Consider the following 17,294-nt stretch of genomic DNA (forward strand, 5'->3'; position numbering starts at 1 on the left):
CCACCCCAAACACTAATGTGCGTGTGCACGTGGCTGTTTAATTCAGTGACGTCATTAGTTGTACTTTATTACCGAATAACCTCATGATGAAATTTATTTGATTTTCTTAGGTTAAGACTGTCCAGCAATAAAATATTTACTAAAATAGTACTTGGGGAAATAGATCATCTACAGACTGCACTTGTTTGAATAACTTTGGAAGCATAAGATGGCATCGTTGTGGGTTTTGGTTTGTTTTTGTTTTTGTTTTTTCAGATTACACCCTTCACACTGACATAAATTTACATCATGACATGTTTTAAACTGAATGAGCTCAGAGCCCGTTTTCTGTGGCTTAATAGGTGCCGTTTTTCTGTGGATCAGACTAAGAATTATGTCCAAAAATGAGAGCTGTTGGCCAATGGGGCAGACGCATGGCCCTCGGTTCTTCAAGTGAACCCCGAGTTGTGAACCCTGGGCAGCATCAGGGGCTGGAGAGTGATAGGATACTATTAAATTACTTTTTTTTTTTTTTTTTTAAGAATTAGGNGCACTTTCTGCAGTTCGGTTTATGGGTGCTTCTCCCTGGCTATGTCATTTCCCCGTGGCCTTAACCTCTCTCGGGGTGCAGGTCACGTTAGCGTGGGGAGGTTTGAATTCAGCCAGTGACGGGATCACCCAAACCGACCAAAGACAAAAGGACTGAGCCTGAACATGTTGAGAAACGGACTGGGCGTGAGGTGGGCAATGGGGTGTGAGCCAGAAGGGGCTGGAAGAGAAAACGGGAGGGTCACGCAGCCTGAAAGGATGCTGGTGCGTGGGGAGCAAGTAGCAAACTCATCGGGAACTACACTTGTCCCAGACCGGCTCCTGCTCTTCGTTTACCTTGTACTCTGTCAACGGTCGTTGACTTTTTTTCTTTTTCTTTTTTTTTTTCTTTCTTTTAACAGAATTGATAAGAAAATGTCTGGGGGCCAGAGTGGCTATGAACTTAGTGAAGCCAAAGCCATTCTAACGGAACTGAAATCTATCAGAAAGGCTATCAGCTCAGGAGAAAAAGAAAAGCAGGATCTGATGCAGGTATGTTACAGAGCATTTTGTTAAGCCTTCAGGGGCCGTTGGGGGCCCCAGTGACTCCTTGAGGCAGCAGCTCTCCCTGCGAGTGTGGCTGGTGCTCTGTCACCCTGCCTCATCCGTACAGCGCTTGCTTCCGTAGAGATGCTTGCGGGCACTGAGGCAACAGGCTGCCTTGGGGGGCAACAGGTTGGTTCCAAGGCTCTGATGTGCTGTTTGAAGGCAGGCCTCGGTGGCCTTTGGGACAGGACGTGGTGGGTCCGGGGGCCCATGTGAGAGTAGCATTTGGGCGCACCCTGCACTCACTGCACCTTCACGTGGAAACCAGAGAAGTGGGGTGATCTCAGCCCGGGACGCATGAAGGGTACATCCCTGGTCATCAGCAAGTGGAGGAGATGGCTTGAGGAGTGTGGGGAGGGCATGTGAGGAGCTTCGAAAAGCTTCGCCCTAGCCCAGGTGATTGGGAAGTGCCAGCTAGGGGTGGGGGGCGCTGACCCGGCCGGGGGACAGCCATCCCGTCCTCCGGGGAAAGCTGACAGCGGCAGGTCCCCTTGTTACACCTGTCCGGTTCTCAGCTTGGAGGGGATCCGGCCTCGTGTGCGAAAGAAACAGCCATTCGGTGATCAGTGTCCTGCATTTTAACTGGTTTTTTTTTCTAGCAGGTATAGTCAGATTTTGTTTGTTTTTTTTTTAAGAGTGTATCTCTTCCTCCACTTACCTTCCCTCCATCCCATAATTATCACAGAGTCAGAGAACTCTTCGTACTTGAGATATTTGGAGTTCTGAGTAAGGGTTCCATCTGTGTCTTTGGGAAAATGTTAGAGCCAAGGGCAATGTTTGCGTTTGTAGAACTTCCGCCCTGAAATAGTTTATTCAGGTACTTCATGCCAGTTCTTAAAATGCTGACAGAATATAGGCACAGATTCCTAAACACCTATAATTGTGCATTTAGGGAATTTTGAAATAACTTGCTAGAAGAGATGAAATAGAAAAGACCATAGTAATAGTAGCAGATCCTTGTAAGTACTGACTGTGTGCAGGGCAGTCATCTCCCTGCCTCCCGTGGAAGTAGTTCAGTTAATTCTGACAACAGGCCTGGAGGTGGACACGTACTGTTCTCACTTCAGACCAGGAACCTGCAGTACACAGAGTTAAGGGACCTCGTTAAAGTCACACAGCTCAGAAGTGGCAGGACTTGGGTTCGAACCCAGGCAGTCTTGCTCCAGAACATGTGATTTTCAACGTATATGGAAACATAGAAAACTTTATTTGGATATATTTTTATTTTGTTCCACAGCGATGCCAATGATTAAAACAGTAATTCCTAAAATGCACATCATAGATCTAAAGTTTGTAGGTCTAAAGTATATAAAATAATTAATTAGTAGATATAGAAATCAATAGTAGAGCTAAGAGGGACATTAGGTGGGTAGCATTTCAGACCTCTTTGACCAGGACCCACGGTAAAGAGATATATTCTGCATGAAAATCCAGTCACACACAAATGTCTTTATATTTGTGGGTGCGCGCGCGCGCGCGCACACACACACACACACACACACTCACTCATATATGACAGACGTATGCCTACTCTTAATACTGGTAATGTGGTCCGAATTGATTTTCTCGTCTCCTCTTTTTCATCACAAAACATGCTAGTCACGACCTACTAAATTGATAGGTGCACTGTCGTCCCTGACAGGCTTGAAAAATACTAATCTTTCCATAGTACAGGTGAAAAACTAGAAGAGACTTGCCCAAAGTCACTAAAAGGCTTCTGTGTTCTTTTCTGTAATATATTTGATGTGATCGTTGAAGTCTTATCCCTCTTGTATATACGTTTTGCATAAATGGCCCTTTGAAAGAAAATAAAGAAGGCTAGGTAAAAGGCACGTGTCAGATCTCTGATTTTTCTAGTTTTTTGGGACATGTCTCATTTTTTACTGTAAGAATTGTAAATACTGGGATTAAATCCTGGCTTTTCTTAAAGCTGGCAATAATGAGCTTCTTACCACTTTTATTAGTCTTTTAGGGTGGGAGAGGGTTGGGAACAATTTAGCTAAGATTTTTCTCCTTTTTAATACTTCTGCTTACTCACATCCTCTCTTGAAAGTAAGCTTGGTATATTAAACACAGGTGGCAATGACAGCCACATTCAGCTTTGGTTATTCGCTTTACAAAACCAGACATCATCATCATGGCATTGGCACACAGTCAGTGCAAAGATGGGCTTGGACCAGCCTCCAGCACTTCAACTTCTGGGCCTCAGTTTCCTCATCCTGATGTTAATGGGGGCAGATAATCTCTTGGGTCCCATGCAGATGTAAAATGGCATAATTATGGAAGTCTGCTAAGGAGGAAGTTTTCTTGCTTTATCTAAAATGAGACTGCATTGTCGGTATTCCACATTTACATAATTTCTGCTGCGTTAAGATGAATCATTTTAAAATAGAGATCTTTTTGGAGCACCTAGGTGGCTCCGTCGGTTAAGTGTCCGACTCTTGGTTTTGGCTTAGATCATGATCTCACGGTTTGCGAGTTCGAGCCCCACGTGGGGTTTTGCGCTGAGCATGGAGCCTGCTTGGGATTCTCCCTCTCATCCTCTCTCTGGTCCTCCCCCGCTTGCTCTCTCTCTCTCTCTCTCTCTCAGGATAAATAAACACTAAAAACAAATAAATTTTTAAAATAGAGATCTTTTCGATTGTTAAAAATAAGAAATGTATGTATTAAATGTAAAGGTGCCGTTAAGCACAGCGTGAATAATCCCAGCTTGGAAAAGGTAAGATAATCTGTTTATTATGATCTCACATACCTCCAGAGTCACACGTGTGTGTGTGTGTGTGTGTGTGTGTGTGTCCACGCGAAACTAGATTCTAATCTTATTGTTTTCAATAATTTAAAGTGATAAGTACCTGTTAAAATAAAGTGGTTGTTTTTTTCTATTGAGATCACTTCTTTGAATTTAATTCTACCTGCTGGGTGCGTTTTGCCACCCCAGATGTTCAGCGTTATGTAAGACTTTGTGTTTCCTGAACAGAGTCTTGCTAAGCTACAGGAGCGGTTCCATTTGGATCAGAGCATGGGCACATCCGAGCCAGACTTGAGGTCCAGTCCGGTGAACTCCCATCTGTCTCTTTCCAGACAGACCCTGGACGCCGGGTCACAAACCAGCATTTCTGGAGATGTAAGTTCTCCACATGAAGGGTTGGCCCCAGCGCCAGCCACGGTGGGGGCCTGAGTTACTGTATGGATGACAAGCGGGACAGGAGCTCGCTAGGTGGTTTGAATTCCACCTGTGTGGATCCACTGTTTCATATTCACAGATTGGGTTTAAAAATCAGAGCCTTATCTTTTCTGTCCGGATGTCACGCGTATCCGGATTTGTCTGTATGAATGGCTCTGCTCAAACTTTCTCATATATATTCAGAGACGTTATTGGAAGGTGAGAGACACATAAGAATTTAAGTTTTCCCTGTTAAACTTAGAGTCTTAGAAATTTAGATCTTTTCAATTAAACATTGAGGCTAATGAGAAACAAAAAACATGCCTTTAAAAACTAACAGATTTTTTTTTTATGTCCAAGGTTGTTTAGATTAAAATGTATGTGTGATTTATGCCCAGCATTTGAAAATATTTAATATGGCTTGAAAACTATTAACTATTTTGCATTTTCCTCTTTAGGATGCCATTTAGCAGATATTTACTTTTCAGTACATTCCTGGTTATTTCCATATTCTCTTCTGCTTCTTCGAATGCTATGCTATGAAAATAAAACAGGCAGAGATCAACAGTAGGGCTTACCTGTTTGAAAAATTATTTTTTGAAGTTGTTTAGTTTCTATTTATGCATTTCGAAGCTAAATGATGGAAATTTTGGCTCAGGGAGCCAAGGAAATTAGTTTCGGGTCATAAATTTTATTGACTGTATTCCCTTCGTAAACTCTAAGATACCAGAAACATTGACATGATACTTTTTTATCTTGAGTCTAATGTGTGGGGGAAATGATGTTGCAGCCTTTGAAAAACAGACCAACTTGAATTAAAAAGAAGTGTTTTGCCCCTACTGAGACTAGAAAGTAAGTGCCTTTTTAACTGGCGTTCCTGATTTCAAGACCATCTTCTTTAGTTTTCCAATTACTGTGCTTCCTAGAAACAAAAGCAGTTTACCTTCATTCATTAGCAGAGTTAATTGACTTTTCTCCCTTTTGTTTTTTACCAGATCGGAATGAGAAGTAGATCAAATTTAGCTGAAAAGGTCAGGCTGAGCCTACAGTATGAAGAAGCCAAAAGAAGGTAACCGCAGGGGAGCTAGTCAGCGGCCAGCGGCTCAAACAGGATTTTCTTTTCCGGGATTAATCTTTACTCATATAGTGACATCTGCTGGGTGTTCCCCGCGCCTTCTTCCCTGGCCTGCTCTGCAAGGCTTTTAGATGTAAGGGTTGAGGGACCCCCCTCCCTGCGCACTGTCTCCCCCCAGAGCTGGGGGAAAAGAAGAATTGATGAGAAGTGTGGGCACGAAACGGCCCCCTTGTCTTCGGGAAGAAAGAAGCTTTGAACTTGTACAGTCTTTGCTCAGGAGCACAAGCGGGAAGATTGGCCTCTTAGGTGGAGTCTGATAGTGGCTTAGGTACAGGGCTTAATAATAGTAGTTGAGCTCTCAGGTAAACAGCCTTAATTCCTTTGCTTGGAGGGGAAGACTTGCTGCTAATGACCTTGAAGATGCTGCGCTGTCTGTTCCTGCGACTGACTTCAGGGCAGAGAAGGAGAGATTCGTATTTCCCTCCTTTCCCTCCGAACCCTGTGCTTTCTTTTCTTGCCTTGTGACTCTGGGGAAGGTTCAGGAGACTGCTCCCTCCTCATCCAGTAGACAGGCTCAGCTTGTTTTCATTATATGGACACCTTGCACATTTTGTGGGGGAGGGTCATACTGCTATATTTGATTTCCTTATTTTCCTTTTTAGAGTTTAAAAATGCTACTGATTTATGATTTAGGAAGACATTGGCGGGGGAGAAACTGCATGATCGCCCTGTAGGTGACAGAGTTAACATATGTTCCGCCTCAAGAACATGAAAAGCTCAGCTGAGAACCTGCTAGGATGTCACAGTTTCCTATAACACCATCAGATAGATATTGAAGTATATCCATTATTATTGGTGATGAGGATTACTTAAAAGTAATTAGCAAAAATTCTTAGAGGTTTAACAAAGCAATTATTTGATTTTCCTAAATACAGTATTTGCCTCTTTGTAACCTCTGTTACTGATATTACTTGGTTCTTTTTTTACTGAAAACACAAAAATACGAGAAACCCTGGCTAAGCTCTGTTCCACAAACTACTGTGTGAGCTTGAACAAGTCACTTAGTCTCTCTAAATAACATTTCACTCAGTTAATTTTAATGCCTATAAGTTTTCCTGGGTAGATTTTAAGTTTCTTGAGGTTCTGAAAAATCTGGTGTACAGCACTGGCTGCTGCTCAGTGCCCAGGCCATGCCCTGCCCTCCATCGTAAGGACTGAGGATTGCTTTGTGGGTTTGTGGCCAGGTGACATGCGGACCGACTCCGCTGACGCTGTGTGTGGCCCTCTGGCTGTGGGCATGCCAACCCATTGGCGGCTGCACTCTGGGGCTCTGCGGCAAAGCCCGGGACCTGTATCCCGCTTTCCGAAGGGGAACGGCCGTGACTCAGATTTAGTTCTGCAGAACCGCGCCCCATGCCCCGGGATCTCTGGGGCTCTGCTCGCCTTCCCTTGAGCCAGCTTGAACTTTCGCTTTAGTCCGGCCGCTAGCGATTTACTCCATCTGGAGTTTACCCGCACTTCTCTTCCCGGGCTCACATCTCGTCCCCCAGACTGGGTGTACCCTTTCTAAATCAAAGTGCAGGCCCACGGCACACCCAACCCCACGAGGAGTAGGTGCGCCTCTTTCCTTCATTACATTGTCACTGCAGTTCTGTCGTTATTCAGTCACATCAGAGCTGAAAACATGGGTTCTTTCCCGCTTGGTTGCACTGCTTTCCTATTACCATTTGGGGTTTTATTTTAAAGTTACTGGTGATGCTGGTGAGAAGGTAAACCTCGGGGGTTTGTGCATATGTTGAAAATGCTTTTCTTCCTCGATTCCGAGTGAGTATAGCGGTGGGTTGTATTGCCCCGAAACCCGTTTTCTCCTCCAGCCTTTGTCTTATGTGCTTAATGAAGCCAATAATATCATGCTTATTTAGCATTTTGATGATTAATTTTCTAGTACACTGAGACACTTGTTTATGGTTTTGTGGTGAAAGCTGAAGGATAGCTGATGTTATATCTACCATAAGTGCAGACGGTAGAGGCAAATCAGAATTACGTTGTGTGTCCACCATAGGCGGCAGTTGTTATCTGAACTAAAACAAGAAACTATGGAACTACATCCATTTTTGTCCTCATAACATTATTTTGTTCATCTTTTTTCTTTCCCTCTACAACTTCTTCCATCAAAAAGTAAAAAAAAGGGGCGCCTGGGTGGCTTAGTCGGTTAAGCGTCCGACNCTGTCTCATATTCAGGTATGTGCTGTGGTAGCCTCCAGAGTAACCATCCAGCTTTGATTTTTAATAAGAGTATAGATTCCCCGTGCCAACTTTAGTAGTGTTCCTCATTTACCTGGATGTTGTGCTCGTGGTGAAAACAGCCACGTGCCATTTACCTCCTGGACGACTCTGATAGTCCTCATGGTGCCAGAGAGCAAGGTTTTGATTCAGATGGTCAGAATATTTTTTATTTAAAAAAATTTTTTTAATGTTTTATTTATTTTTGAGAGAAAGAGAGGGACAGTGTGAACAGGGGAGGGTCAGAGAGAGAGGGAGACACAGAATCCAAAGCAGACTCCAGGGTCTAAGCTGTCAGCACAGAGCCCGACGCGGGACTCAAACTCACAAACCATGAGATCATGACCTGAGCCAAAGTCGGACGCTTAACTGACTGAGCCACCCATACGCCCCAGTCAGAACATTTTTAAAATTAATTCATTTATTTGAGAGAGAGAGAGACTGAGTGGGGAAGGGGCATAGAGAGAGAGGAAGACAGAGAATCCCAAACAGGCTCCTCACTGACAGCACGGAGCCCGACACAGGGTCTGAATTCATGAACCGTGAGATCATGACCTGAACCGAAACCTAGAGTCGGATGCTCAACCGACTGAGCCACCCGGGCGCCCCCAGAACATTCTTATTCAATTGGAAGTTGACTTTGCCCTTTAGTGTGAAGCTGTAGACATAGTGGAATCTGATTTCAGGCAAAATGATGAGAGCAGTGAAGTTTCCCTCTGCTGGTTCCTCCTCTTCCTCCCCCCGCCGTCTCCCCATCCCTGTCCCCCTCACCCCAGCACTTGCTGTCACTCTGGTGGAGCGCTTCAGCGCCCGTGTTGGTGAAGGTCCACGGGGAGCCGCGTGCTCCCGGACAGCTCCTGGATGCTGAGGGACCGGGTCAGGTGCAGTGCAGCGCTGGCTCAATGAGTAGGCCCCCGTGTCACAGTGCACAGCTCAGTGCCAGAGGCCTGGGGTGGGGACAGGGCCGCTCCCTTTCCCTTGGTGACGTGGGATCCCTGCTGGATCGACTTTGTTGTACTGCTGGTCAGCCAGGCCACTGCTCTGTCTTCTCCCCTCATCCTCCTTGCTGGGCTGATGACCCTGGGGACCCCCGTTTTACTAGGGGACAGTGTTTGCACCCAGAGGAACAAAACCTATAATCATGTCATGGCAGACACAATTTACCCGAATTGTTTGTTTGTAATGGAAGCTGTTGGGTGTCCCTGCTGTCACCCTGCCCAGGCAGCCACACGTCCCCACAGGCCTGCGGGGACTCCCAGTGCTCTCTGCTTAAGGTTGGGTGTACTTTGACCTTCGCTCTTCTTTTTAGCTAGGCAGGTTGGCTTACTTGTGTTTAAAAGGTGGGGAGACTGTGGGAGCCCAGAGCCAGGTGTGGGTGGGGCCAAGGGCTGCATGCCCGGCTGCTGTTACCTGCCTCCCGCCAGGTGATCACACCCCCCACCGGGGAGGGTCCCTGGGTAGTGTCGGGACGGTATCTAGACCCCCCAGCCTCTCCTGGGTTACGTTTGCCCTTTCTTGGGAGCTCTGAGTCTGTATGCACCTCTCTCGTTTCAGTATGGCCAACTTAAAAATTGAACTGTCGAAACTGGACAGTGAGACCTGGCCCGGGGCGCTGGATATCGAGAAGGAGAAGCTGATGCTGATCAATGAGAAAGAAGAGCTTTTGAAAGAGCTGCAGTTCGTCACCCCACAGAAGCGCACCCGCGATGAGCTGGAGCGACTGGAGGCCGAGAGGCAGCGGCTGGAGGAGGAGCTGCTGGCCGGGGGGGCCCCGCCGAGCCGGGCGCTGGCCGAGAGGTTGGTGCTCCGCCCCGGGGGTGCGTCTCCCCTAGCCCAGGGGCCGTCCCCTGGTCCCTGTAGAGCACCACTGCGTCTGTTCTCCGTGCACGCAGACCCGGCTCCCAGGGCCTTCTTTCTGTAAGGCATCACCCTGCTAATGGCCTGCGGTGTCCACTCTCCCGTTTGTTAGGGATGCGAACGTGCCTGGGACAGATGTGAATAAGTAAGGAATGTTGTCATAAAACCAGGAATGTGGTACATCGCCGACCGAGTGTGATAACAACGGCTGTAAACTCTTGCACTCAGATAAGAAAGATTATCTGGACTGTTAGAGCCGCGGAAGCTTCCTACCCTGGGTTTTATGACTCACAAGAATGCAAAAGTTTATTGCTTTTCATTTCACAAGGCAAAGACAGCTTGCTCCCTTTGGTGTCCTAACAGGTCACAAAATGTTCACTTGGATTTGGTTTGTCAGTTGAAACCCTCCTCTGGAGCAGGTGAAGATGTCCAGGGAAACACTTGCAGCACTTTTCCGATCTTTCCGGGCAGGGGTGGGGGGGGAGCTGACCACTTCATCTAGAGCATGCAGCTCTGTGAGCGCATGGGCGGGGACGCCAGGGATAGGCGTGCCATGGAGACATGTGCACAGGGGCCCTGTGTCCAGGCCCAGCCGCGCACCAGCCACACACTCGAGGCCAGCATGCCTGACCCAGACTGACAGGAAGGAAGGTCATGTTCATGTAACTTCAAGGGACCTGGAAGTAATGTTAGGACATCTTCCAATTNTTTTTTTTTTTTATTCTTGGCTTCTTGGCTTCTTGCTTTCTAGTGCCTTGTCCCCTGTGACTGGTTGAGGTCGTGTCTCCATAATAAACTATTTGCAGTGTAGAGGGGGGCTGGTAGGATGGAGAACACTGACGTTCCCGGGGAGGCGTTAGCACGTGGACTTGGCTGCCCGAGTTCAGTCACCTGGGGAGAGTGACTTTTGTGAGTTAAATGTTGGTTGAGGTGACGCCTAGCTACAGCTTGACGAGCAGGCACAGGCATCAGAAGGCAAAGCCTCTACAGCCTCATGTCCTTTCCGAGTCTCAAAGAATTCTCACCGCCCATCTGCCCCCTCTTCCCCACCCCTCCCGCTCGGACACCTGTCCAGTTGTGCCGATCGAAGGCTCGCCCCAAAGGTAGATGTCAGCAAGGCCGGCCAGGGAATGATCCACCCAACACAGAGCAGAAGGAATGAAAAGTTCGGGAGAGAAGGCAGAATTTCATTGTTTTCCTGAATGACCTTGATGTCATGTCCATGTTTATGGAGCTTAAATTTCTAGGATAAAAGTTTGATAATCACCAGTAAATATGACGGGATGAGTAGTTTTTGTGCGGCCCACGTACAGAGCAGCAAGTGTGTTTGTGTGCTGTGTCACGCTTACTAATTGTTGTCTACTCATGCTTGCCTCCCACACGAAGTGCATCCCAGCCGTTCTCTGGTGTGTGAGCCTGGGAAGGGCCTATACACACCCTCTACATTTTATATTTGTTCTGGGAGAGAGAACACAGGTGCATGTTTGCTTTAATCACACTTCACAGGTGTGCTGTCTTGTCTTTTATTCGGGCTAGAGCTGCAAAAATGACTCATGAAGTCACATTAAAAATAAAGTTTGTTCCCAAGTGCCGCAGCTTTGGCCTTCGTACTTTGGCTTGTGCATAATCTGTGTAATAACCATGCAGATCCCCGCAGAGGCAGTAAGTGTGAGCCCATCGGGAACAGGAGAGCGATCTGTTAGTGAGGTCCACGCAGGGTCTGGGTCAGATGGGCGCAAAGCAGGTTGACTCTCCCTCTAACTCAGGAAACCTGCATGAGCCCATCACCCACACCCGGATGGTAACGTGAGCCGGCAGGGAAAGGTATATGTTTTGTCTTCGTAGCATGTTGTTGGCCAAAAGCAGATCCCCATCATTATGTTGTAGTTTCAGGGTGAGGGGCTAACATTCTCTCGCTCGAGCAACTTCAGCGTTCCTCACTGCTGTCCTTGGATGCAAAACGGTCCCGTGTCTCCCATGCCCCAGAGAGCAGAGCCACCTGCCGAAGGGAGCACTCCGGGAGCACAGCAGCAGCGCTGGGAGCTTTGTCTCCCGAGCAGACCCAGATGGGTTGGCTTTGGACTCTGTTGTTGTTGCTGTGGCTCTGCTTCACTCCTCTATGCTCGGCCACCTTTTCTTCTTCTGCGCTATTTCTTTCTACTGTGTGTACTTACGGTATTACTTCTGCTTTGCTTGTTGCTACTGTGCGGGATGCTTTTGAAGGCATGAGAGGGGCCCTGTGGACAGGGTGCTTCCTCAGTGCTGCAGCAGGTGGTGGCCAGAGGCGCTTCTGGGAAAAAAGATTCTCTGCAGAAGACTTGGTTCCGTCATGAAACAAATTTCTTCACCAGGATGTACCCCCCCCCGGCCCCAGTCTCCCCTTGACAGCTACACGGCTCTCCAAGAAACCACTTCTGCGACCCCCAGCTCTTCTGCTTCCCATTTATGCTGTGGGTTTCTCATCATGTCGGGGGCTGGCATCAGGCGAGATTGAGTCACTACTGAATTTCAGTCTCTGCAGGAGCTAAGCTCACCTGAATTTCAGCGATGTTTGTGGCCCCAGAGACCCCCAGCTGTGTGCCCCTCCGAACGAGGGGGGGAGCACTCACATGCGGTGAGGAAGCTCCCACCTAGGGCCACAAAGCGCTTGGGGAAGAAGGAGAGGCTCCCTGCGAGGGACTGCAGCAGAGAGAAGCGGCTCTCAGTGGGAGCGTCAGGCCGTGTGGACTTCTCTCTCCATTCGGCTGTTGAGACCCTGAAGCCTCAGTGCTTTCCTGTAGCTGATAAGATCATAACCTTGCTCCTTATTTTCTCACAAATCTGGCAGGTTTTATCTTAAATCTGGCCAAGATGTCTTCATTGTTCCTTAATTATGTGAATATTTTTGCCTCTGCTTCTGAAAAAACTTTAAAGCAAGTAGGTGGGGGTATGAGTGTCATTTTTTTTTTTAACGGAAAAGGAACTTCTTCTGTAGATGACATGACCTTTCCCCCAGGTGGAAAGTTCTGGGTGGTCTTCGTCAGGGGGCCCCGGGCCGGTGCTTGTGTGTCTCAGGGCGCAAGGGCAGAGAGAGGGCAGTGTGAAGGTGCTGCCCTGGTCTTGCGAAGGGCGGCTGAATGGATAGCGTGGACCGTGGACCAGCGGCGGGAGGGGCCGGGTTAAAAGGACCCTTTCTCAGCTTGGGGAAGGGCTTGCAGAGACTGGGACGCACCCTCGTGAAGGGGCTGCTGTCCGAGCGGTTCTTCTTATCCCTGGTCCTGAGGCAGCTGGGGCCTGAGGGAGGCTGCGGGCTTCAGTGACATCAGACACGGGGTGGGGTGACTGACCGAGGACAGCCACTCCCCTGGAAGGGCTTCTGAGACCCTCCCGGTGCCTCACTGTGCTTCTCCCAACGAAGGTGTTACCCGTAGACACGGCCACGAGGGAGGGAGTGCCTTCGGGCAGCCTGGGCAGACCTGGCGCTTGCCTTCCAGGAGCTCCGGGTCTGGTGTGGGGGCGGCAAACGGGAACACGGAGCTGGGTCCAGGGGTCCGGAGTCGGCAGGGGTGGGTGGGGCTGCAGTGGGGACCGTGCTTGTGCCTGAGAGGCCGAAAGCTCTGGATTCTAGTTTCTGGTGAAACACGGTAACGTCAGAGCAAAGCCTCCTTAACACGCCAGAAAAGCCTTCATTTGTTCGTGAAGTATTTAGTTTTAAATCTTAAGTTTTAAAAATGTTGCTCCTGTTTCAGAAGACGTGGGTTTTCGTAGGTGCCTGGCTTTCTCCAGACCTTGATACCTTGCGATTCAGTTCATCTAATTCATAGTCATTTTTTCCCATGTTGCATTTTTGTTTATATTTAAGAAATTTAAAAAAATAGGCACTGTATTCCTTTTCAAAATACACCCTTGAAAGCTAGGAATTAAGAATTTATCGTGCTTTGAAGTACTAAACAAAATGACAAGAATTGCTTTTTTTATTTTAACATATAATGAAATTGTGTGGGTGACACATCAGAGGATAGATAGCTATAAATAAAATATAGGCATGTTTCCTTACTGCCTAACACATACATTTCAAAGAGGTTAGAAATTAGGGAAGTTTTCTTTGCCTTCAAAGAAAAACAGCTAATTTTTATATCCCCACCTTGCAAGGCATCTGAGGCTCTGAACAAAGAGGGTGTGTTTTGATGTGTGAGGAGCACTTGCTCGTACATCACTGCATTTGATCCCTTTAACAGCCCTCGCGGGCAGACGCAGGAGGATTTTAATCGCCGATTTGCAGAGGAGCAGACGGGGATCCCTTGACTGAAGTGACTTGTTTAAGGACACACGATCACCACAGCAAATCCACTGGAAACACTGATGGTTTTCTGGGTCCCGCTCTGCCGCCGATGCCCATGCTGGACGGGCTCAGGCCAGGGACGTGTGAAGACCTTCAGCTGACGCCGACAAGCATGCCTGTTGACGTCTTGAAATAACTCACTCAAATACACGGTTCCCTAATCCTCGGAAGTTTTTTTTTAAAAAACTTGTTCAGTTGAATGTGGATGAAATTTCACGATAGCGGGCGCAGGCAAGGAGATGTGTTATGATGGGAACAGAAATCACTTCTGTGCCTTTTTCTCGTTTAAACAGTTTAGCCCAAACGAGCTCACAGCGGCAGTGTGGACTAATTTGTTTCTTAATCGCTGAAATTCTCATCAAAGTGAGATTGGAATGGTTGTCACTAAATATTAGTCCAGAACAGTCCTTGTCAGTCCCAGTGCTCACAACAGTCCTTTACAGATTGTCTGTCACTACTGCCGAGCGTCGTGGGGATTTAAGCCCAGGCCCCAGGCCCGTGCAAGGTTCTGTAATCTTTGTTAGTGGCTTGTGATTTTCCTCCTCGCTGTCTTCCACACCTCGTAAGAGCCCAGGGGCTTTTTTTTTCTTTTCTTTTCTTTTTTTTTTTTTATTCATTTAAAAAAATTGCAGGTTATCGAATGTTGTAAGCTTCCCAGTAACATCGGAGACGCGGGCTAGGTCTCCCTCTTCCTCTAGCTCGCGGCCACGTCGCCTCTCGCTGCTGTTCTTGTTTCTCTCGAGTCAACTCATTTGGACCGCCTCCTCCCTCCCCCGTAGTACGTGGTGTTTATGGAATCAGACTCTTTTCCTTCAGTTTCCATGCCTTACCGTAATTACGTGGCCATAAATTCATGTCTCTTTCTTTTTCCAGATTGCAGTTGGAAGAGCGAAGGAAAGAGCTGCTACAGAAACTTGAGGAAACTACTAAGTTAACTACTTATTTGCACTCACAACTTAAAAGGTAAGCCTTTTGGGTCCTTGAGGGAACAGGAATATTCAGGCATGTTTTGGTTCATCCTTGATGACTTTTTCTTTATTTCAACTCTTTTTTATTTTTTATTTTATTTTATTTTATTATTTTATTTATATTTTATCAACTCTTTTTTATTTTTCTTCATATCAACTCTTGGAAAGTGAATAAAGTAGTTATGCTAGTACAGCTAAAACTTGGATGACTAAATTTAAAGTTGCATGGTTTTGTTTTGTTTTTTAATTTTCACGAGCCCCAAGGTCACAGGTGGAAAATGTGTGACATACGTTGTGGGAAGAAGATCTATTTTAGCTGTGAGTGCATACTTAGGAAAAGGACATGTTTCTTCACAACACGTTTTCTTTTAAAAAGGGAGGATGGGGATGATTTGCCTTAAAATAGTTAACTCCACATTTACTCCTTCAATATGCCCACAGAGAAGAGGATGGACATGGAGACAGGGGCCTGTGGAAACCTCCTCGTTCTCATAAACTTGCCTTTTCCCTCTCTTGAAATTAAAAGCTTTATTCTTTAAGCAGAATAACTGCATTAACACTTTATACCATTTATGCTATTTTCCCCCGTCCATATTATTATTTTTTAAAATTTTTTCATGTTTATTTTTTGAGAAAGAGATAAAGCGTGAGCAAGGGAGGGGCAGAGAGAGAGGGAGACACAGAATCTGAAGCAGGCTCCGGGCTCTGAGCTGTCAACACAGAGCCGGACTTGGGGCTCGAAGTCCCACACGGTGAGATCACGACCTGAGCCGAAGTCGGACGCTTAACCGACAGAGCCATGCAGGCGCCCCTACTCCCTCCATAGTATTAACTTGCGTAGTTGCTTCTGGATATCTGTGCAGGTAGATTTGTCAATAGGTATTTATCACTTTTGTTTTAAATTTTGCAGGAGGGACTTGATCGTTAGAACAGAATTGCTGTTCAGAGGGCAGTTAGGGAGCCAGGGTGAACATGTTGAGTCAGCACCCCCCACCCCCATCACGATGTTCTTTGGCGCCCCCTGGGGGCCGTACCGGCCGGTGGGCATGGTGCTTGGGGTTTGCGTGTCCTACCGTTTTCACAGCGAGTGCTCCCCTCCTCTCAGCCTCTCTGCCAGCACCCTGTCCATGTCGTCCGGGAGCAGCCTGGGCTCCCTGGCCTCCAGCCGGGGGTCTCTGAACACGTCCAGCAGAGGCTCGCTCAGCTCCCTCAGTTCCGGAGAGCTCTACTACACCAGTCAGGGCGACCAGGTGGACACGGATTATCAGTGTAAACTGGACCTCCTTCTGCAGGAGAAAGGCGGCTACATTCCTTCTGGACCCATCACCACCATCCATGAGAACGAGGTGGTCAAGTCCCCCAGCCAGCCCGGCCAGAGCGGCCTCTGTGGGGCCGCAGCCACGGCCACAGGCCACACCCCCCCACGGACTGAGGCCCCCAAGTCCGTGACGTCCCTGTCCTCACGGTCCTCCCTCTCCTCCTTGTCCCCTCCTGGCTCTCCCCTGGTCCTGGAAGGCACGTTCCCCATGTCTTCTCACGATGTCCCTCTCCATCGGTTCACCGCTGACTTTGAAGACTGTGAATTGAGCAGCCATTTTGCAGACATTGGCCTCGGTGACAATCAGATCTTGCTGGACTCGAACTCAGGAGGAGCGTCCCAGTCTCTTGCAGAGGACAAAGACCTCAGCGAGTGTGCCCGGGAACCCTTGTATGAAGGAACTGCAGGTAAGCGGAGACCACGCTTTCCCTCTTAATTATGTTAAGAAGAGTCGTAGGAAGGTTACTGTTTCCGCATAAGCGAATCGTGCTGCCGCCTTCTCTGTCTGCTGCTTACTCATTTCGGCTTCATTCGAGAAGTTTTTACTGATATACCTGGAATAGACATGTTTTCCCTTATCAAATAGAAGTCACTCCTCCTGTTCAATAGATTTGATCGTTAAGCATCTGCCCTGTGGTCCAGAAGCCCTCTGTAGGGTGGCAGCCGGCTGGGAACATGGTTTGTGGACATGCCTCACCCTTCCAAATAGATTCTGGTTCTGAAACAGTCAGGCAAAGAAGAGGGCTTTCTTTTAAAAGTCAGCCTACAACAGTTGAAAACCAAGGCAATTAGCATACCAGCTAATTAGTACCGGGGCTCAATGTTTAGATTGTTCAGGGAATTCTATATAAATACAATTTTTGTTTCCTGCCGACTCTCCCTTTCTGCCTAAAGTCAATTTGGAGAGAGCTGCTTCCGATGCGCTAGTGTTATGCTGCCATCTGGTGGACGCCTGACTCGCTGCAGCCCAGGAAGGTGCTGCTGACTGGTTTCCACTGCCGCCTTTGACCGCGGCCACAGTCCCAGAGGGAGAATTGAATTCTTGTTTGTAGTATTCGTATCCCTCTGCAAGGCAGAAGCTTTCGATATATTAGATGTGGACATAGAGAGAACAGGATGGTAGCCTTGCTGGCAAATGGCCGTAGCTGTGGCCTAAGGAGGATGGAGTGTTTTGGAGCTCGCCTAGAACAAAATGT

The 17,294-nt window shown here is 47.6% G+C and overlaps 1 protein-coding gene across 1 annotated transcript in view; it reads left to right on the forward strand.

Moving 5' to 3' along the window:
- Positions 1 to 17,294, forward strand: part of WWC2 (WW and C2 domain containing 2) — a 105,650-nt gene that overhangs the window by 39,054 nt on the left and 49,302 nt on the right. The window contains exons 6-11 of the mRNA XM_077762726.1: positions 930 to 1,059; positions 4,091 to 4,237; positions 5,272 to 5,345; positions 9,189 to 9,431; positions 14,686 to 14,775; positions 15,886 to 16,505. Coding sequence (XP_077618852.1) covers positions 930 to 1,059; positions 4,091 to 4,237; positions 5,272 to 5,345; positions 9,189 to 9,431; positions 14,686 to 14,775; positions 15,886 to 16,505 — 1,304 coding nt within the window. The remainder of the gene's footprint in view (positions 1 to 929; positions 1,060 to 4,090; positions 4,238 to 5,271; positions 5,346 to 9,188; positions 9,432 to 14,685; positions 14,776 to 15,885; positions 16,506 to 17,294) is intronic.

The sequence above is a fragment of the Crocuta crocuta genome, unplaced genomic scaffold (assembly GCF_008692635.1).
Source record: "Crocuta crocuta isolate KB4526 unplaced genomic scaffold, BGI_CrCroc_1.0 scaffold90, whole genome shotgun sequence".
Taxonomy (NCBI): Eukaryota; Metazoa; Chordata; class Mammalia; order Carnivora; family Hyaenidae; genus Crocuta; species Crocuta crocuta.